The following is a 21,849-nucleotide window of genomic DNA, read 5'->3' on the forward strand; positions in this document are numbered from 1 at the left end:
TTCTGAGTTCACCACAGGCCCAACACTAATTCTTTCCTGCCAAAATTGCTGATAAAGACCAGACCATACAGCTGACTGATGGAACAAAAATGCAAATGTTTACCATCAGCAATAATCTTGAAAAAAACAAAACGGATGTTGGATTATTAATAAGTTTATTTATATTTTTTATTTATTATTAATAACTACATTTTTCCATAATTATTTTACAGATTGTTTTACAGAATGTCCACACAGATGACATTTCTTCTGTTCTGCTGCTGCAGTACAAAACTTTCATCATTTTATCTGGTTTCAGTGGCATTCCTAATGCATAGGTTTAATGGAAGTTTACTACATAATGATACATTAATGAAATCATGGTATTAATTAATGAAAAAATGGTCTGTTTACTCTGACACAGAATAGAGGCACTAGTGCCAGTTCAGTACGGAGCATTTGAACCTTTTCAGCTAGAGTCAGCTGTCAGTGTCATAAGAATTTAAACCACCTGTAAAAAAATAAAAAATTCCAAGTTCGTGTCAACTGGTTCAAAGACAGTGTACTGTATACACTTACAGTGTGCAGCATAAATGAGTACACCCCCTTTAAAAAGTAACATTTTAAACAATATCTCAATGAACACAAAACCATTTTCCAAAATGTTGACAAGAATAAGTTTAATATAATAGTTTAAAACACACATTTTTCAGTTTAACTCAAATTAGGATGATGCAAAAATGAGTACACCCTACAATAAATAGACTACATCTAGTACTTTGTATGGCCTCCATGATTGCTAATGACAGCACCAAGTCTTCTAGTCATGGAATGGACAAGCTGGTGACATTTTGCAACATCCATCTTTTTCCATTCTTCAAGAATGACCTCTTTTAGAGATTGGATGCTGGATGGAGAGTGATGCTCAATTTTTGTCTTCAGAATTCCCCATAGGTGTTCAGTTGGGTTCAGATCAGAAGACATACTTGGCCACTGAATCATGTTTACCCTGTTCTTCTTCAGAAATCCAACAGTGGCCTTAGATGTGTGTTTAGGATCATTGTCATGTTGGAAAAGTACATGACGACCAAGGGCACAGAGTGATGGTAGCAGCTTCTCTTTCAGTATAGAGCAGTACATCTGTGAATTTATGATGCCATCAATGAAATGCAGCTCCCGACACCAGCAGCACTCATGAAGCCCCACATAAAGATACTGTCACCACCATGTTTCACTGTAGGCACCATGCATTTTTATTTGTATTTCTCACCTTGTATTCCTTGCGACACCATAAAGTTTTATAGCCATCAGTTCCAAAAACATTTATCTTGGTCTCATCACTCCAGAGTATAGAGTCCCAGTAGTCTTCATCTTTGTCAGCATGGGCCTTGGCAAACTCTAGGTGGGCTATTTTGTGCCTGGCCTTTAGGAGAGTTTTCTTTCGTGGACGGCACCCATGCATGGCATTCCTGTGCAGTGTACACCGTATTGTGTCACGGGAAATAGTCTTCGAAGTTTGGCTTTCTACTTCTTTAGATAACTGCAGTGAACTTGCATGCCGATTTTCTTCAACCATTCTCATCAGAAGACGCTCCTCTCGAAGTGTTAACTTCCGTGGATGACCTGGACGTCTCTGTGAGATGTTTGCAGTTCCATCTTGTTGAAATGTTTGTACCACTTTTGCTACAGTATTCTGACTGATAAGTAAAGCTTTGCTGATCTTCTTGTAGCCTTCATCTTTCTGGTGTAGAGAAATTATTTTCTTTCTCAGGTCTTGTGACATTTCTCTTCCATGTGGTGCCATTGCTGACAGCATGAAATGGGATGTAGCCGAGCACACTTTTAGTCAACTGTCTGCTGGACACCTGTGTAATGAATACTTAGACACACCTGTGGTTTAATTCTTGTTAAATTAGACATTTGTAGTCTAAAATGTTGCTTTGCTCCAGACACTTTCAGTGGGGTGTACTCATTTTTGCATCACCCTAATTTGAGTTAAACTGAAAAATGTGTATTTGAAACAAAATTATTAACTTTACTTTCATGTTATAAGTTAAACAGATGTTATATTAAACTTAGTCTTATCAACATTTTGGACAATTAAAATGTTACTTTTTAAAGGGGTGTACTAATTTATGCTGAGCACTGTAACTTCAAGTCAAGTAATAAGTATAACTTATAAAGTAATAAATATAACATAAGTTATATTTCAAGTATGTAAACACTAAAATCAAGGACTTGAATTATTTCCTGAAGTGCTGTTTTTCTTTGTTTTCACTACAGTTGTATTTGTGGCCTTTTAAAGAATAAACCAAGGATCTTGGTGACTCACCAGCTACAGTACCTGAAAGCCGCTGATCATATCCTGGTTTTGAAAGCGGTGTGTGATTATAGCCCCTCTATACTACATTGGTATCATGCCAGGCTATTTGTTCAAAGCTTTATTCGATTTTTGTATTAATAATGCTCTATCAATACCGCTTTGTTGGCTTGTCCATTTGTTGCTTTCCTATGTGAAAGGCTTTTAATACCATACATGTTTTCACATAAGATTTTTTTTTTAATATTTGCGTTCAGAATAGTATCTTATTATCCAAATCATTTTAATTAAGGTTTTATCCTTTCATCACTTCCTAAATACGTCAATATGACAAATATTGCACTATCTAAGCAGATTCATATTGTTTACTGTTATAGCTGTTTTTCAGAAACTGCATACAAAGCATATACACTAGTCAAAAAAATAAAGGGAACACTTAGGCAACAAATCCTAGTCCTGAATGAATGAAATAGTCTTATTAAATACTTTGTTCTTTACATAGTGCCTACAACAAAATCACACAAAAATTATCAATGAAAATCAAATGTATTAACCCATGGAGGTCTGGTTTTGGAGTCACACTCAAAATTGAAGTGGAAAAACACACTACGAGAGGTGTGGCCAACCCACGGCTCCTGAGCCGCATGCGGCTCTTTGCACGGTTTCATACGGTCTTTACGTTCATACCGAAGTTTGTATTTGTGTCTTTTTAATATGCGTGTTAGCTTCGCTTGAGTTCAATACGGTATTTTTGTCAAACGCGCATGTGAGTGGGATGAAAATACCTCGAAAGTTTCCCAGTAGGAGCAAGATCATTTGAGTAAACAATTTGTGTCAAGTTCGCTCTCAAAATGGCAGGGAAAAAAGGTGATGTTTAAGTGTGCCCATGTGATGTGGTGATGTATAAAAGGTGATGTTCAAGTGTGCCCATGTGTATAATGTGGCTCTTTGCGGTAACACAGTAAAAAATGTGGCTCTTTGCGGTAACACAGTAAAAAATGTGGCTCTTGGTCTCTGGCTGGTTGGCCACCCCTGCACTACAGGCTGATCCAACTTTGATGTAATGTCTTTAAAACAAGTCAAAATGAGGCTCAGTAATGTGTGTGTGGCCTCCACGTGCCTGTATGACCTCCCTACAACGCCTGGACATGCTCCTGACGAGGTGGTGGATGCTCTCCTGATGGATCTCCTCTCAGACCTGGACTAAAGCATCCGCCAACCCCTGGACTGTCTGTGGTGCAACGTGGCGTTGGTGGATGGAGCGAGACATGATGTCCCAGATGTGCTTAATTGGATTCAGGTCTGGGGAATGGGTGGGCCAGTCCATAGCATCCAATGCTGTCGTCTTGCAGGAACTGCTGACACACTCCAGCCACATGAGGTCTAGCATTGTCTTTCATTAGGAGGAACCCAGGGCCAACCGCACCGGCATATGGTCTCACAAGGGGTCTGAGGATCTCATCTTGGTACCTAATGCCAGTCAGGCTACCTCTGGTGAGCACATGGAGGGCTGTGCGGCCCTCCAAAGAAATGCCACCCCACACAATTACTGACCCACTGCCAAACCGGTCATGCTGGAGGATGGTGAAGGCAGCAGAACTTTCTCCACAGCATCTCCAGAGTCAATCACCTCTGTCACATGTGCTCAGTGTGAACCTGCATTCATTTGTGAAGAGCACAGGGCATTCTTGGTGTTCTCTGGCAAATGCCAAACGTCCTGCCTGGTGTTGGGCTGTAAACACAACCCCCACCTGTGGACATCGGGCCCTCATACCACCCTCATGGTGTCTGTTTCTGACTGTTTGAGCAGACACATGCAGATTTGTGGCCTGCTGGAGGTAATTTTTTAAGGGCTCTAGCCATGCTCATCCTGTTCCTCCTTGCACAAAGGCAGAGGTAGCGGTCCTGCTGCTGGGTTCTTGCCCTCCTACGGCCTCCTCCACGTCTCCTGATATACTGGCCTGTCTCCTGGAAGCACCTCCTACTCTGGACACTACGCTTACAGACGCAAACCTTCTTGCCACAGATCGCATTGATGTGCCATCCTTGATGAGCTGCACTACCTGAGCCAGTGGTAGTGGGCAGTTTGATTTTGCGGAAGTGTGATTGACTTGGAGTTACATTGTGTTGTTTAAGTGTTCCTTTTATTTTTTTGAGCAGTGTATATGTACTGTAGACTGTTGATTTAAAATATTTTGAGCCAAATGTGTGATGAATTGGTGTGCTGTTTGATACTAAAGCTTATCTGTCAAATATATATTTTTATACATATTTGTGCAAAATCTCTTAGCCAATGGACTCTATCACTCTTACTCTCTCAAAAAAAAAAACTCTTCCTGCCTTGTAGGGTCAAATAGTGGGGCAGGGCACATACACAGAGCTACTGCATTCAGGTGTGGACTTTACATCATTGTTAAAAAAGGACGAAGAGGAAGAGCAGACAGGAGGAATTTGGAGCATAGAGTCTGCTCGCAGCCGAACCCTTTCACAGAACTCTGTTCGCTCAGGGACCTCATCAGTGGTGTCCAGTAAAGATGAAGCAGATCAGCTGCCTGTATGTGTATTCATTATTTATTAGCATTTGCAGTAAGAAATATTAATTACAAGTAAGAAGTGCTGCATGATCATATAGACCAGCGGTGCCATCTGATTGTAATTTCTGTTTAAATATAGAGGAAGAAATTCTGACTGGCAGTTCTCAAAGCCTCAGACAATGATATGAGTATATTTCATGAGTATATTTCTTCACATGTGTGTATTGTGGTGACGTTGATGTTTCCAGGCAGAAACTGTTCCAACTATGTCAGACGAAAGTCGCTCTGAGGGGAATATAGGGATCCGTATGTATCTGAAATACTTAACTGCTGGAGTCAACATATTGATGCTGCTTATCATTGTTCTGCTCAACCTGCTTGCACAGGTACAGCATGCTATATAACCCTAAGTATAGCACATTTCTATCCATTATTCATTGAGTAGTTTATATTTACATTCATTTTTAATTATCAGACATCCTATATCCTTCAAGACTGGTGGCTTGCATTCTGGTGAGTAGAGTATTTAAATCTACTTAATAAAAAGAGCTTTATTGACTTTTTATAGTCTTTAAGAAGGAATCTGATGCTGCTTCTTTTCCCTCTTTGTTTGTCAGAACTGAATAGTTATATATGATGAAAGAAATTTCACTTGATCTTACTCAACAGGGCTTCAGAACAGGAGAAGCTGCATGCGCTAAACCAAAACCTTACATTCACCAATAGCTTTAACACCAGCCTTAATCAGAATGTTACTCAGCAGCTATCCATTGAATACTACCTGGGCATTTATTCAGGTATAGTCAAGCACCTGTATGACAACTGACTCACATAGTCTCACATATAAATAAATGTATATTTTGAAAATATATTGGAATGTGTAATTGTATGTGTTTGATGAATGATTGTTTATCCAGCAGGGATAAGTGCAAAATAACATTAACTCTGTTTACTGTCTTTAGGTTTAACAGCGACCACTATTCTGTTTGGCTTCACACGCAGTTTGCTGATGTTTAACTCTTTAGTGTGCTCTGCACAGACGCTCCACAGCCGCATGTTTAACTGTATCCTCAGGACCCCTGTCCGCTTCTTTGACATCAACCCTATAGGTGAGTCTGCAGGGTCTTTCTCTTCCACCTTTGCATCGTGGAATGCTTTCTCATTTCATTTTTCTAAAAGGTTATTAGTGTGAAATGTTTTTACATTGCATACACTGATTATCCAGTAGGGAGCAGTGGGATATCTCTTAAAGGAGCAACTATCTCTAAACCGTAATACTTAATTTTGGAGAGTACTTCTAATAGCTGTGATCATTGATTTGTTGATTGATTTTTGTTATGCTTTCTTCCTGTTTTTGCTTGTTTGTGCAAGATATGTATACACTCAGCTTATTTTCATTTCAGTTATCACATTTCCACCGCTTTGTGATTCGCATTTGTCACAACCATAAAGCACAGAGGATGGACTAAAATTTGTCCTGTTATTAAATGTAGTTAGTATATGAACTTGAATTATAGGAACTTTATTAAGACGCATTACTGATGTAAATATTTTAAGTGTAATTACTGCCAATGGTGTGGAAAGGTGTATGTTGTAAATGAATTATTTCTTGAGTATTTGCAAGTTGTTTTGCACACCAAAAAAAGGGTATAAGGATGCATGGTGATGCAAAATGAGACTGTGTGCATTGTGGAGATGTAAAGTTCACATTGGGAATTGCCTTAATGTTTTCTCCAATAGAAATTAGCACTTTAGTATTCATGTAATGCAGTTGTACTGTTTGAACACCAGAGGTCCCAGTCCGCACAACTCATAGTTTAAATATACAGAGAGGTCACTGAGCACACAATTACATTCTTTCAATGGGGGAACTTGCGAGATCTATTGACCAATAAAAAGCCTCGTAGCACCTAATTGCAAATACTAACACACGTTTTACATTATATGGTTACTCATCCATGATATAACTTATATTTAAGAAGTACTTTACTCCTTACTGCTTAAAAAAGCACTTCATATGCTATAGAAATTGGACTGATTATTGACTGATTGTTTCAGTCAAATATTTTCCCCAAATCGGACATTGTTTATCCAATTACAACTTTTTGAAACTGTAGTGCACATTGTTTATGATACAGAAATTAAAATATGCCTTAAGTCATCATTTTACAATCAAATTTTGTTTACATTTTTCTGTGAATTGAATTGAAGCCAAATTGTGAATCTAATTAAATTGTGATGGGAGTGTATCAATGCAATGTTTAACTAGATTTGTAAAGTTCGTCGCGACAAACTTTGATGTTGGCTTTGACGGTGCAAGTATTCGCAAAGGCGGTGCATTTTGGAGGCGAGTGGACAGAAAGATTGTGAAAGCTACTGGACCGCTAGGGTGCCAATACTTTTGGAGGTGATCGGCCATGAGCATGTGACGTGATCCGAATACCCGTGGGGCAGTTCCCTTCATTTGCACAACATGTGCTGAGTGTTTTGATGTGTCACATGTCCATGATGTGCAAATTTTTGATTTCGTTTGTTTTGGGGGCGGGGCTACACGTGACCTCACGTGGCGTCACGTGACGTGACCAGAATACCCGTGGGGCAGTTCCCCTCATTGTGCTGAGTGTTTTGATATGTTACATGTCCATGTTGTGCAAATTTTTTATTTTGCTTGTTTTTGGGGCGGGGCTACATGTGACATCACGTGACGTCACGTGACGTGACCAGAATACCTATGGGGCAGTTCCCCTCAATGTGCTGAGTGTTTTGATATGTCACATGTCCATGTTGTGCAAATTTTTAATTTTGCTTGTTTTTGGGGCGGGGCTGCACGTGACATCCCGTGACGTCACGTGACGTGACCATAATACCCGTGGGGCAGTTCCCCTCATTGTGCTGAGTGTTTTGATATGTCACATGTCCATGTTGTGCAAATTTTTAATTTTGCTTGTTTTTGGGGTGGGGCTACATGTGACATCACGTGACGTCATGTGACATGACCATAATACCCGTGGGACAGTTCCCCTCATTGTGCTGAGTGTTTTGATATGTCACATATCCTGGGGGCGGGGCTACACGTGACGTCACGTGCTGTCGAGTGACGTCACCAGAATACCCGGTGGGGTGCCAATACTTTTGGCAAAAAGTGGCTACTGAGGGTTTGGACATTTCATGTCAATACTGCAGTCATTATGGGATTCTACTTATTATTATACTGCGTGGATCACAGAGAGAGAAGCCGTGCCTGAGCTCTGCGCACACTGTGTGTGAGAGCTTAGAGGAATTTTCGGAATTCCCCATTCAAGTCTATGGGATGTTCGATCGTCGACTACCGGAAAACCGAAAATTCCGTCGGAAGTCCGAAATAAAAACTTCGTCCGGAGTAAGGTCCTAAAGAACCTGTCCGAGTTCCGTGTAAATCGCTCGAAAACTTGCCGAGTTATAAACCTCAAAAGTTTATAATGGAAGTCTATGGGAAAAAAGGCCACTTTGAGCTTCCGTACCGGGAATTCCGGAATTCCGATCTCTTAGAAAAATAGAAGCAACAAACTACAGACAAGGGTCTACAACATATCCGAATTTGGTGCATGTGGCTCGAACGCCCTAGGCCGCATTTTTTAAAATAAATTTTTGTCTAATAATAATAATAATAATAATAATAATAATAATAATAATAAGCTTATAACGGAAATCAGAATGTTGGCTTCTACAAAGCCAACATAATAATCGATCATTATATCAGGTTGGATAGGTTAATGGTAAGCTGGTCATTACCACAGACTTGAGATCAAAAGACAAATGAGATGATAGACCAGAATTTCAGATTTATTTTTTCAGTATTCTTAGATATACATAGATGTGTAAAAACAACTTTGGAACATGCCACCTTTGGTGGCAAACCACCCACTTTTCAGTTGATCAGAAATATCGGAACACACAGTTTTAAACTAGATACTAGAAAAAAAAAATAGCCTAGCAAAGCCATTTTAACTTTTTAAAAGTAAATGTTGCAGTGAGTTTTGACTTACCCTTTATTTGGACTGCTTATCAGGGTGTTCTACTGATGTTACTGCGTGAGCAACATCTCAATAGCCTCACCATTATATGGTTGTTCAGGACACAGCTCAAGACCATTAGTCTGCTTGGGTACTCAGTAAAATCTACTGTTAACTATATTGCACCTCTATATATCAGCCAGTTCAGGGTTGTTCATGTCAGCCTCAGCCAACATATCAGCTGGCTCCTTATTTTATCTATGTTTGTGAGTCAGGTATAAGATCAGTGTGTACAGATGGTTTTTTTCTCACTCCTTAAGCCATTGTTGGTGAAATTACCTTTATTGTCCAAGATTACTAGAGTAACTGCTGGTTGTGTTTTATTCACTGGCTTCTGTAGATAAATGCAAGTTCGTATACAACATGTTTATGTAATGATTAGCAGATTTATGCTATTTAAAAACAGAACAAATGAAATACTTTAAAAACAGAACAAAGGAAGTACAGCTCACATAGTAACAAATGTACTGAATAGACCATCACCACTGTGTTGATCAGATTATTGTTGTTTATTTTTTAAGTTAATGGGCAATTTTTTGTCTGCGATGTCATATATTTTTCATTTATCTTTCATTTTGAATGGATGAGTAGGTAGTTTACCAGTGATGTCTACAAATTATGTTTTTTGTATTCCTGTTTTCACTTTCTTACTTCTGCTCTTCTTCAGGAAGAATCCTCAATCGATTTTCAAAAGACATTGGTCAAATAGACTCCATGTTGCCTTGGACATTTGTGGACTTTATCCAAGTAAGCCGTGTGTGTTTGTGTGTGCATGTGTGTGTATGTCTACCTGCTTCATGGTCACAAAGAGCCATTGTCAAATGCTTGACAAACCAAATTAAATGAACATAATAGTCTTCAATTATAGCACTTTTCATTCTGTCAGGAAGGGTGACCCTTCCTTTTCTGTTGTGCTGGCAGACTGAAAGAACTTTACCATCTTGACCATTGTCACTCATTATTTTATGGGTCTTTTTCACTGTCTACTTTTCACTATTCTTCCCCCATTTGCCACAAAGACAAGGGAGCCTATAGACAATGACTGAAGCCTTCCAGCTACCCATGTATGTGGAGGTCTTAGATTTTTTTTTCCCAGCCTGTGCATAGACACAGTTTCTTTGAATGACTGAGTCCCCCATTAAACCATGTATATTCACTCTTTCTTCGTATCAGTCACACATTTTTTTAGGAGAATGACCCTTGTCTTGGCTCAGTGGGCCTTACTAAGAAAGCTTTGACACATATATCTGTGCCACCCAGAGAGAGTGTTTTACTTTGCCACATACCTAGCAGGGTGGTCAAGAGGTTTTGTAACCAGGTTTTTGCTTTAAATAGAAACATTTAGAGGAAAACCTATTGCCATTGGGCCATGAACAAAATTTGGTAAATGGCATGGTCAGAAAATGATGGTTGCTAGCACCCTTTCATTTCCTTCCTTACTTTATGCTAGAATTTGCAAGTATGTTCTATATGCTGATTATATGTTAGACAATCTAAAAGGGACTTGAGATAAACCATGGGATATGCCTTTATTATATGGGGACTATCTGAAACTGTTGAGTCATGGCAAAATAGATTGTTGAGTTGTGTAGGTAGCCCTGAAGCTTTAACACTAAGGAGACTTCAACATATTCTTAAAGACTCAACAGTTAACCACTGTGACAAAGAGGTAATACAGTATGTCTCTCTCTAGGTGTTATTGCAAATCTTGAGTGTAATTGCTGTGGCTTCTTCAGTCATCCCATGGATTCTGATCCCTGTGCTGCCCCTCCTTATAGTCTTCCTCTTTTTACGGCGCTACTTCCTGCAGACTTCACGTGATATCAAGCGACTTGAAGCCATTAGTGAGTGTCTTAGTTGTTTATGGGTGATTCCATCCATATGCCAAAATATGAAATAAATTCTTAGAAAGTAAATGTGTCTTCTCCTATAGCTCGAAGCCCTGTATTTTCTCACTTATCATCCTCACTGCAAGGCCTTAGTACAATTCGTGCCTTCAAGGCTGAGGAAAGATTCCAGCAGGCCTTTGATTCTCATCAAGACCTGCACTCAGGTACGACAATATCTGCATTAACAAAGTGACTTAGCATGGGTGTCCAGTCGTAATGGCAAAAGTGCTGCCATGGCTGCAGATTTTTGTTACATATAATTTTTGATTGAATGCCAGGATAAAATGCTTAAACATATGGTATCAGTTGTGTTTCAGTATGGTTGTAAAAAAAAACCTGCAGCCCCAGCCAATTGTGGATAACACTGAACACCCTGTCATATAACTTTCAGTCAAACAAGCATATTAATACTCATCATTTGTCCACAGAGGCCTGTTTCTTATTTTTGACCACCTCCCGCTGGTTTGCTATGCGTCTGGATGGAATGTGTTCCATATTTGTCAGCATTACTGCCTTTGGATGCCTTCTGCTGAGAAACAGTGAGACTGAACTATAGTTGTCCACTACAGTAATAAGACCACTTTAAAGCCTTTTGAATATCTTGGAATATTTTGATGTAACTGTTAGCTACTTGAACACCTTGAACTTGTCTTCTGCTAATAGTGTTATTATTTTAGTGGAGAAAGTAGATGGCAAATAGTTTTGATGGATTTTAATTGTATGGATATTAATGTGTAAGCTATGATGATGATGACAGTTCTGCTGTATTTGGCAGGCTTGGAGGCAGGTGCTGTTGGATTAGCCTTGTCCTATGCTGTAACGTTGATGGGCATGTTCCAGTGGGGTGTCAGACAGAGTGCTGAAGTTGAGAATCTGGTAAGACCTTCTTTGTATCCACATTGGTATTGATCTTAAGGAAACGATTTAGTACTTATTTTGTTGCTGCATCACCTACAGTATGTGATGTTTTGGTGTAGATGACCTCGGTAGAAAGAGTGATGGAATACACAGAGCTGGAGAATGAAGCAGCCTGGGAAACACAGAAGCCTCCTCCTGGGTGGCCAAGCAAGGGGTTGATTACTTTTGATCAGGTTAACTTCTCCTACTGTTCCAATGGGCCTCTAGTGTTAAAAAACTTAACAGCATTGTTCAGACCCAAAGAGAAGGTAAGCCAAATCACGCATGCCAGTTATGCATCTATCAACATATGCATCCTTTTTTGCAATCATTTTTTCTTTACTGTAAATCTATTAGCATTAAACTTAACTTTATATGCTTGAACTGTGTCCTTGATGTTCAACTGTATGTCTTTATCTGTTATATTGGTAAGGTTGGTATCGTGGGTAGAACAGGAGCAGGAAAGAGTTCTCTTATCTCAGCACTGTTCCGCCTGGCAGAGCCACAAGGAAAAATCTATGTGGACGGTGTGTTAATTTCTAATATTGGCCTGCATGACCTTCGTCAGAAGATATCTATTATCCCACAAGATCCAGTGTTATTCACTGGCACCATGAGAAAAAACCTAGACCCCTTCCAGGAGCACTCGGACAAAGATTTATGGAATGCATTAGAAGAGGTATATATTCTGTACACACAGGTCCATAAATATTTAGACATTGACAAAGTTATTTCTATTTCCGTGACTAGCACATTATATTGAAATCGAAATAAAATAAAAATAATCTTTAAGTGAAGGCTTTCAGATTTATTTTAAAGCTAGCTACTAGACCGGCTTTTTGAAAAAACTAAATGTAATTTGTCAAACATCACTTGTCACAGTTCCACTGGAACCCAAAACAAGTATATGCCATAAGATGAGGTGGTATGTTTCAATTCATGATTGGTTCCCTTTCTCTTGTTTGTTGAATTTGACATAGATATCCTTTAATCAAAGCTGAAAGTCTGCAGTTTGAGCACTTATTCACTATTATATTAGAAAAGGCTAAAATAATAATAACTTTTACAATGTTCAAATATTAAAGGACCTGACTGTACATTGTACATATACAATTACTAGTTTTCATTACATGCCATATTTTTGAAACTGGTGGTTTTTGTGTAGGCGTATAGCCGATAAAGATGTATTATACTATACTATACTATTCTATACTATAATATAATAAATGTAAAATGTAAACATACTCAGGGATATCTTACTTACACAAGGATATCTATGTCTATGTTAATTTTATTAAATTAAAACAGTGTTCTCTTTTGTCCATGCTCATACCCACAGCTTTTACTTATATATTCACATGTATACACTTTTAGGTCCAGCTGAAATCTGTGGTGGAGGAGTTGCCTGGTAAGCTAGAGACAGTTCTGGCTGAATCTGGTACTAACTTCAGTGTTGGTCAGCGGCAACTTGTGTGTCTTGCCAGGGCCATTCTGAGGAAGAACCGAATACTCATTATTGACGAAGCTACAGCTAATGTAGACCCCAGGTGAGTTCAACAAAAATGGACTATGGCTGGATTTTCTGATGATTGATTATTGACTATATGACTATTGTTATGATGAATTATGCCACAGTACACTATCTAAGATGTAGTGGATATCAGGATATTACAGAAATTTTGTAAAAAAAAAAACATTTTTCTAATAATTGGAACCTGGAAGCAGCTTATACAATATTAGGATTTTGCACTTAATCCTGAAAATAAAATGAAATCATTTTTTAAATCTGCTTTTATGGGTAACATTGTTTAAAAGCATATTTTGTATTGTAAATACCTTTGAGAATCGTGATATATTGTTGTCATACCCTAATTAATAATTGTACTTATTAAAGTACAGTTTTAGACTTTTGTTTCTGAAATTCTGGCCCAATTTGGGACCTAATATTGGGAATTTTGCCCTTCTGTTATGTACTGTGGGTGCCCCAAACACAGAAGACAATACAGGACCTGTTACTAAGTCATTAATATAGTAATATTTCAGAACAGATAAAAACTTTGTTTAGCTGCTGATTGTGGACTGTTTGTAAAAATCACACACTCACCTTTCTTTTTTCTTTATATTTAGGGTTGCAATGTTTTCTTTTTCCGTACAATTAATATAACAGCAGCTAAATTAATATGCATGGAACCCAGTTGCTTCCAACATTTTGTTATAATACTGCCTCTTAGATAGTATAGCATACTGTAGTAATCCAGTTGGGATTCAGCCTCTGGATTATTTTCCAGCTATGCTAGAATAAGTTTAGGCCGTACAGCTATCACGCTTTTGAACTTTTGTTTTTGTTTGTCCTGCTGAATGCTGAAACTTAAGCAAATATCCTCCTGTATTTTGTCCCATCTATTCTCCTGTCACATTTGACAAGAAATTCAGGGTACACTTGCAAAGCCCATGATTTGAATATGGAAGATTCCTCATCAGCCACTCTAAAATGTTTGCATGTGCATAGGTTGCTTATTGCTCTTAAATCCTCACATTACGACCACTATTTTAATTGGTATTATGATTGAAACGGAAAAAAATGATAATTTATGGCCATTTTAAGCTGAAAATATTTGGCAATTAAAGTTACAAGTGTACCATTAATTATAAACATTACAACTTGGCAGTAGGGCAATCATTATGAATTACACAGCATTCACTCACATCTTGTTAATAAGCTATTCTCTAAATAAGCTATAGACTCTGTGGTACTCAGGAGATCAGAAGTCCTTGAACCTTACACCAACACAACATTTATCTGACTGTATATTACAATCACACCCCAGTGTCACCCATATGAGGATGGGTTCCCCTTGAGTCCGGTTCCTCTCAAGGTTTCTTCCTTTACCAATTTAAGGGAGTTTTTCCTTGCCACTGCTGCCTGAGTCACCTCAGACTTGAAATACATACACACTGTGAACTATATACAACTAATAATAATCTAGAATTTTTATTCTGTTAATTCTTATTTCTTTTATTATTCGTTAATTCCTTTATCATTAATTATGTTTACCATCTGCTCTGTGTTTATGTTCTGTAAAGCTGCTTTGAGACAATGTCTATTGTAAAAAGCGCTATACAAATAAACTTGAATTGAATTGAATTGAATTCTTTGTGTGTGTGTGTGTTTTACAGAACAGATGACCTCATTCAGAAGACCATCCGGGAGAAGTTCCGGGATTGCACTGTCCTAACCATCGCCCACAGACTCAACACAATCATAGATAGTGACCGAATACTTGTGAGTGGCACAGACCAGTTTCACTCCCTGTGGTTTTTTTTTTTCTTCCTCAAAAGGATTTAGTTGGTGCCCTTAACTAACAGAAAACACAGTCTTAGCTGAGGTTTCACCGAAACAGCAAGGGAATGTTTTAGGTTCAGGGGAAGGGCTCTAGCAGGGCTATTTGCAAATAGTATCTAAGGAGCAATGTTTGTTGCAGATTTACCAGGTTAATACGTACTTTTACAAAGAATGTACAGTATATAGAAGCTTAAAACAGATGAAAGGCACAGAGATGCAATGTGTGGAAACTTAACTCCACTGATGTTCAGCCTTATCTTCGATCTTACTATTATAGTTCTTTTTGTGGCTGTACAAAGCCTGCTGCCAGAGGAATTGAGGAGATTTTATAATGCGATGGTGTCATTTTGTGCTGTGCGCACCTCACATTGTCCAAGAGCTTGTGAAACAAATAGGGGCTTGTGTAAATGAGGTAACACAACAAAGTGTTTCCATGTGAATTGTAAGTTGTTGTAATAAATACTTCAGAGCATGATGTATGATTTCTGCACATTGGATTTTACTGCTATTACATAATTTAGTAATTTCAGAATAGTATAAACAGCATGGAAATCTGTTTGTATTGCCTTTTATCACTTTGAAACCAGCAGTGTGGTCTGAATGGCTGTCTCGGCCTAATTAATTACACAAAGAAATACGACTAGTGAACAAGTGACCTTTTAATCCACATTTGCTGTATGCTAAATTTGGAAACGTGATTAAATTTAGCCAAGATGTTTTATTGTATGATGCATTATTGTTCATCATCATATAGCAATGCGGTATAAAGCAAGGTTTGTGTTTAATTAATAATCAGGTTGACCTTCGTGAGTAGCAGAAACTATCCTATGAATTTCTAGCTTACTGAACAAGGGTTTTTGGTTGTGGATCTAGAACATGGTCAAGTATAATATGTAGTATGAACATCTATGTACAATGGTGAATTATTTGTTCACTTCTTTAGTTCTTTAAGTTTTGCATGTGTGTTACACTTGAGTGTTGATTTTGTTTTCTTCCTCTGTGTGAGGATACAAAACTATTTATTGTGACGTGCAAAAATATAAAAAATCTGGTAGGGGTAAATCACTGCAGGTTTTAACTGTTGTACATGGCTTACCCGATTCATGTAGGCTTGAATTTTGTTTGAACACTCTGCATTATCTCTGTTGTCTCACCTAGGAACACACAGCAACAGTTAATCACACTGACTCATACTACTTTCAGTCTCTGCCATGTGTTCAATTCACTTACACACACACACACATGAACTGTAAAGACACGCACGCACGCGAGCACACACACACACACACACACACACAAAACGTGACTATGACTAGCTTCACATTTCATACTTCACATAATTACTGTTTGCCTCACACTAACGCCTGGTCTTACTGATGTTATTACAGCTTACTGGCTTACTCATTGCTGTCATTACTGCTGATCAAGGTCTAAAAACCTGACAGTGAATGCAAATATTAATCTCCCTCTATGATGATTAGGCCACACTGTAAGTGTTGTTTAGATGTTCTTCCTTAAATCCCCTGACACAAAAAGTCTCTTGCTTGCAGGTTCTTGATGGTGGACGTATACATGAATATGATGAGCCCCATGTGCTGCTTCAGAACAAGGATGGAATCTTTTACAACATGGTGCAACAAACAGGAAAGGCAGAGGCAGGGTCTTTAATTCAGCTGGCAAAACAGGTACAAAATATACATTTAACACTTTTATTCATTCACCTACTTGAGTTCTGACATACATTTGTTTCTTTACACATTCACTCATGCCTAAAACGCGCGCACACACAAACCCACTTGAACACGTGCAGTATAGGACCAATCAAACGCTGGCTTTAAACATACAGTGGTACTGTGCACACCGTGAACATAGCCATGGAGCTTTCTGCAATAACGTGTCCTCTTTTCTCCCATCCTGTTCTCTATCTGTGTATATCACTGTACCTGTGACAGAAAAGCACAAACCTGTTTGAAAGAGCTCTGGCCATTGTCCCCTTACTCTGTATCAGTTATCCCTCTCCTTTGGCAGGTTGATGGGGAGGTATTGTAGGAGTCTTTTACTCCACCCCAACACCCCCACTCGACACCCCCAGTCTTTCTTTGGATCAGGTTCCCCTCTGCCTCCCACACTGCTGAGTTAATTCACAAAGCTAGCCCTCTGGAGATTACTGCTGTGCTTTTCAAACACACATCATCTGATACTGCACCACTCTTCCTTTGTTTCCTATGAATGCAAGCACAATTGGGAGTACATCTGATACTGTAGCCAACTGCTTTTGGTCACTCTTTGTGTTGTCTGCACTTTTTCTTTTCAGTACACTTCGTTTTTATCTAATCCGTGCTCAAACCATGTAAGGCTTTGAGTTGTGGAAAATAATGAAATTAAAGAAGGGGGAATTTTTGTTCACTTGTCTATTGTGCACATGCTCATGTTTAGAAGTACTTTGCTAGTTAGAAAGGAAAAGTGAGGTAATTTTCATATCCTTTAAAGTCTAAAGAAAGGGATATGAGCATATGCTTAGCTGCTTACTCACTTGTGCTCTCTCCACTACCTGCAGGCATATATGAACTGTCGTCAGCCAAACTTGGCCAATGGCCTGACCTCCAGTAAAGAAGTTAACCTGGTCATCTTTGAGACTGCTCTGTAAGTTTGGAGGCTTCCTGCAACTAGCCCACAACACCCTTCAACTGAAGACTCAAGTTATGCACAGACATTGGAAATCACTAATGTATTTATGAATGTATTTACACCATTTTTTTTTTTCAGATTTAATTATATTGGACTGCCTTTGTTTCTTCTAAGATTAAAGTGATTCAAAAATAAATTTGGACTAGAATTTTTTCTTCAAGAGATCACACTAAATATATTAAACAGGGTACACCTGTGTTCATTTGAAATCTATTTGTGTTCAAATATGCTTTAACAATGAATATCACTGAGGTCTTGGGAGTTCTCAATGCTAAAATGCCAGATCCGGAATCCTGCTGAAGGCCAAGAAACTGCCCTTGAAGCTTTGAGATCGACAAATCCTTATGTTCTTCTTTAATATCACATTCAAAAACCATGGGGATCCATTCCCTTTTTGCTGCCAGACCAGCCTCGACTAATTAGGGAAGAGTGGAATATTTCTTATCTACACCATGCACACTGCATATATGAATATTTTTTCCTTTTGCAAGGCTGAATGGAGTAAAGAACTCCCAGTGTTTGGGAATTCAATGTAGTCCGTATTCAGCTGTCTGGTGCAATTTCTCTAGCACATATGCTGCAATCCTGTTTAGGAACTATATAACTTATCATTCGTTCTAAAGTGGATTTTGTTAATCATTTTGTTAATGATTTTGTCTAAAGTTTAAAGAATATTTAATTATCTAGGTAGTAATGCTGACCAAAAAATGAGATTATTGTTGTTATTATATTAAGATTATTTCCAGTTTGTTCAGTGATTGCCATCTATACGTAATGTTTATATTTTTTTATATTTTTTATGTTCTTTTCTGTGTATTAAACTTGGAAATCTGTTTGCTGTGAACCTTTTTGTCTGTAACTGAAAGGTAGTAAGAAAATCTTCAAGGCAGCTGTGTTTATCTGAAAAGCCAGTTTAGAAACTGGGAAAGAGTGAACACTTCAACTGGCATTATCAGTAACACTTAGAAGACATCTGTACAAAATATGACCTGGTAAGATTATATTTAAATTTCATTAATTCACAAACTCTATTTTCTTAATTCTTCAGGATGGAGGTTATTTTGTTTACAGTCCACACTGATGTACTTTGTATTATAACCATGTAAGAAAAAGTCTTTCACCATGGCATAATGGTGGATTAACTGTGAGCAGGAGTATTGTTGGACCAAACAGGTGTCAAATCTCATCTCTTTTCCCTCTCCATTTGCTTCTATAACATCCTTAGTGCGTAAACGATACCTTGGTCCTTTCTCTTCTTCGATGGGTAAACAAAAGTGTGAGATGTTTGCAGGGGAGGGTCCCATTGTGTCTAGTTCAAAGATGTGAATTCCCATAAAGGAATGTGTGGCTCGACACTTTTACAAAGGGGCTTTTAATGCAAAAGGTTGGGGGCAAATATGAAATGGATAAGCAAATCTATTATTATTGAAGATATCTGGTATGCCACCCTCAAGCAGTAATTTTATACCAAATTAGGCTACACAGCATGTGTAGTAATGGTAACCTATGCTATGCACCCAGAGGATCTGATTAAAGCCTCTTACAGTGAGCCTTATTTATCAAGCTGGATATGAAATAGTTCAAGTGTTTACACAAGAAACTTTGTATTCATGAAATTCGGTGATGTGTCCTAATCAAGCTCCTGAGTGTGAGTAAATTTAAGCATTAAAAACCTAAGGTAATTTGCAAGTGTACTAACATGACTACATCAACAAAAACACATCAAAAAAATTTGTTAACATAGTAAATTATAATGTTGGCATTAAAGTATATCCTAAACAAAGCAAGCAAGCTAACAGGCCCGTAAACTAGGACACAAAACTAAGCTTTCCATTATGACAAAAGAAAGAAAGTCAAATAATACTGTGTCTTTTCATACCTATAAACATGTCCCAGTAATAGAAAATTAAAACAATGAAAATATTATTATTATTATTATTATTATTGTTGTTGTTGTTGTTGTTAATTGTTCTATTGCCATATAATTGAGTGATAAAAATAACAGACTTCTGCCTTAAATTTCACTTCAAAACAATGTCCACTTTTGTTTTTAGTCTTTATCATTCATTTTGTGCTCCTTGTTGTCTATGCACTTGCAATTCTGTGGAGTTTTGTGGGTGATGATAATGCTTTGGACTTAAGAGCCATCAACATCAGCACGTCATGAGTCTAGAGAAAATCAGCGTTTCCGAAACTAAATCCAGTTAAATTGTTTGGCTAGGATTACTCAAACTTCAGACAATTGTCAGTAAGGATTCAGTAAGATTACTCTAATGACAGTAAAACCTATGGTAATGAGCTTAATACAAAAAATGAGCTCTTACCTAGTAGGAAATTGTTGGCTTATATTTAAAATGCAATCCTTTTCCCCAAATAGGCGTGATTTACCCAAGTCATTTTATTTAACTGAAGAATAAAAAGGACAACTTGGCCTTTAAGCATAACACTGGGTTAAGTCTACATACATGAAACAGGAGCGTGTTGCATAAACCACACACATCCTGGAAGTTGAAAACCATGCTGAGTTTTGTTTCAGGATAAGAATCTTAAATAGTTGTTAAATGGTATTTGACATTTAATATTACTCTAACACACTTGATGAAAAACCACAGATGATTTGTCACCAAATATAATCACATGCACAAAACTGGACACACCTACACATCAACCAATCAACATTCAGCAGAATGCGCAACACTACATATATACTAAACATGAAATATGTTTGTGGTGGACTGTTTAAAATATACCCATATACACACAGTATGTGTCACGATGCAAATTGGTTTAAATGCAAAAGTATATTACAGAAGAATATTACAATTCTCCCATGTTTATGGTAGATAAAATTCCTGAAGATATTTAGTTATTAAAGTGTCCGTGCCTATGGTGAAATTCCTGAAATTAAAAAGGGTTTTTTAAAAAAAAAAAAAAGTTTTAAATAGAAATCTGAAAGTTGTTTTTCAATTTGAAACAAATTGGGAACAAAATTCATATTTAAGTAAACGGTTTCTACTCCAGCAACCGTTAACAAAACTATACAACGTTATACAACTCGTCTTTCATTTCCTTTCTTCCATTTTTAATTTCTATTTCCTTAGGATGCTGAGCCCTTTCTTTAAACCCTGCTGCCTTGCTGATAGATGAGGGCCCCAGTGCTCTCTGCCCTTCTGATTCATTGAAAAACTGTGGCTTGGGAGTAGAACAGCTCTTAGCAGCTTTTCTCCCAAAGCAGTTTCAGAAAGCCCCCAATGAATGTGAATAGGTCAAAAGACCAAAGACAAATTGAGTGGACAAAAAGCACTGGTCATTGTCTTGCCATTCATTCTTATTGTCCTCATTCACAAGCAGCACAAATTTCAGGGCATTAGCCACACAGTGTGACCATCTTTCTCTCTCATTGGAGTTGTCCTCATCCCTCTTTTCACAATCATTAGATTCATTACACGGCACAAAAACATCCAACAAAACAGCTTATTATATCAGATGGATTCTTGGTTAATGAGAAGGACACTGAGATAGACACTGGAGTGGAAGGAAGCTCATTATGGTTGGCACAATGAGTAAAGCAAGCAGCAACATATTACAATATACCTATTATATTTACTTATATAATATATAATGCATATAAAATTGATTTTGGTCTTTCAAATTGTAAAAAAGCCTTGACTTTTTTTTTATTCAAATGTTTTAGTAAATATTAACTAAGTATAAACCAATCTCAGTTACTTCATGGTTACTTGTGTACACTCCTTTTCTTCTGAATGCAAGTGCACAGAATACTATAAGCTGTGGCACCATGGTTACATCATTGTGAAAAGTTAAAGGGAATGCACAGCTGTCCAAAGAGAAGGGGCCCTCTTCAATGATGGGCAGTGAAAGCCTTTTTTTTTTTAAATACAATGCTCCTTCCCTTTCCACAAAATAACTTTCTTTAAACACTAAATGAGCTTATCCTTGAGAGAATTCAGATCACTCATGCAACCCCAGCTTTAAGATCAGCAAAAAGTAAAAAGGGAGAGGGAGGAGCAAAGTATAGTCATTTGACTCTTTAATGACCTTTTATTGTATCATTCTGGTGTTATCCAGACCCCCATGATTCTCTAAAAATACTGTATGACCAAAAATCTCTTATTTCACATCCTGC

At 37.8% G+C, this 21,849-nt stretch overlaps 1 protein-coding gene across 4 annotated transcripts in view; it reads left to right on the forward strand.

The window, feature by feature from the left end:
• abcc4 (ATP-binding cassette, sub-family C (CFTR/MRP), member 4) overlaps window positions 1–18,535 on the forward strand; it is a 44,113-nt gene extending 25,578 nt beyond the window's left edge. For all 4 annotated transcript variants that reach the window (XM_027133410.2, XM_047813386.1, XM_027133411.2 and 1 more), the window contains 17 exons: window positions 2,263–2,359; window positions 4,647–4,853; window positions 5,082–5,219; window positions 5,309–5,346; window positions 5,503–5,630; window positions 5,796–5,942; window positions 9,553–9,632; window positions 10,579–10,729; window positions 10,819–10,938; window positions 11,203–11,313; window positions 11,550–11,650; window positions 11,752–11,940; window positions 12,105–12,350; window positions 13,046–13,218; window positions 14,849–14,954; window positions 16,565–16,699; window positions 17,572–18,535. In XM_027133410.2, the coding sequence (XP_026989211.2) occupies window positions 2,263–2,359; window positions 4,647–4,853; window positions 5,082–5,219; window positions 5,309–5,346; window positions 5,503–5,630; window positions 5,796–5,942; window positions 9,553–9,632; window positions 10,579–10,729; window positions 10,819–10,938; window positions 11,203–11,313; window positions 11,550–11,650; window positions 11,752–11,940; window positions 12,105–12,350; window positions 13,046–13,218; window positions 14,849–14,954; window positions 16,565–16,699; window positions 17,572–17,661 (2,257 nt within the window). In that variant the 3' untranslated portion in view covers window positions 17,662–18,535. The remainder of the gene's footprint in view (window positions 1–2,262; window positions 2,360–4,646; window positions 4,854–5,081; window positions 5,220–5,308; window positions 5,347–5,502; window positions 5,631–5,795; window positions 5,943–9,552; window positions 9,633–10,578; window positions 10,730–10,818; window positions 10,939–11,202; window positions 11,314–11,549; window positions 11,651–11,751; window positions 11,941–12,104; window positions 12,351–13,045; window positions 13,219–14,848; window positions 14,955–16,564; window positions 16,700–17,571) is intronic.
• Window positions 18,536–21,849: the final 3,314 nt, after the last annotated feature.

Source organism: Tachysurus fulvidraco, chromosome 5 (genome assembly GCF_022655615.1).
Source record: "Tachysurus fulvidraco isolate hzauxx_2018 chromosome 5, HZAU_PFXX_2.0, whole genome shotgun sequence".
Classification (NCBI taxonomy): Eukaryota; Metazoa; Chordata; class Actinopteri; order Siluriformes; family Bagridae; genus Tachysurus; species Tachysurus fulvidraco.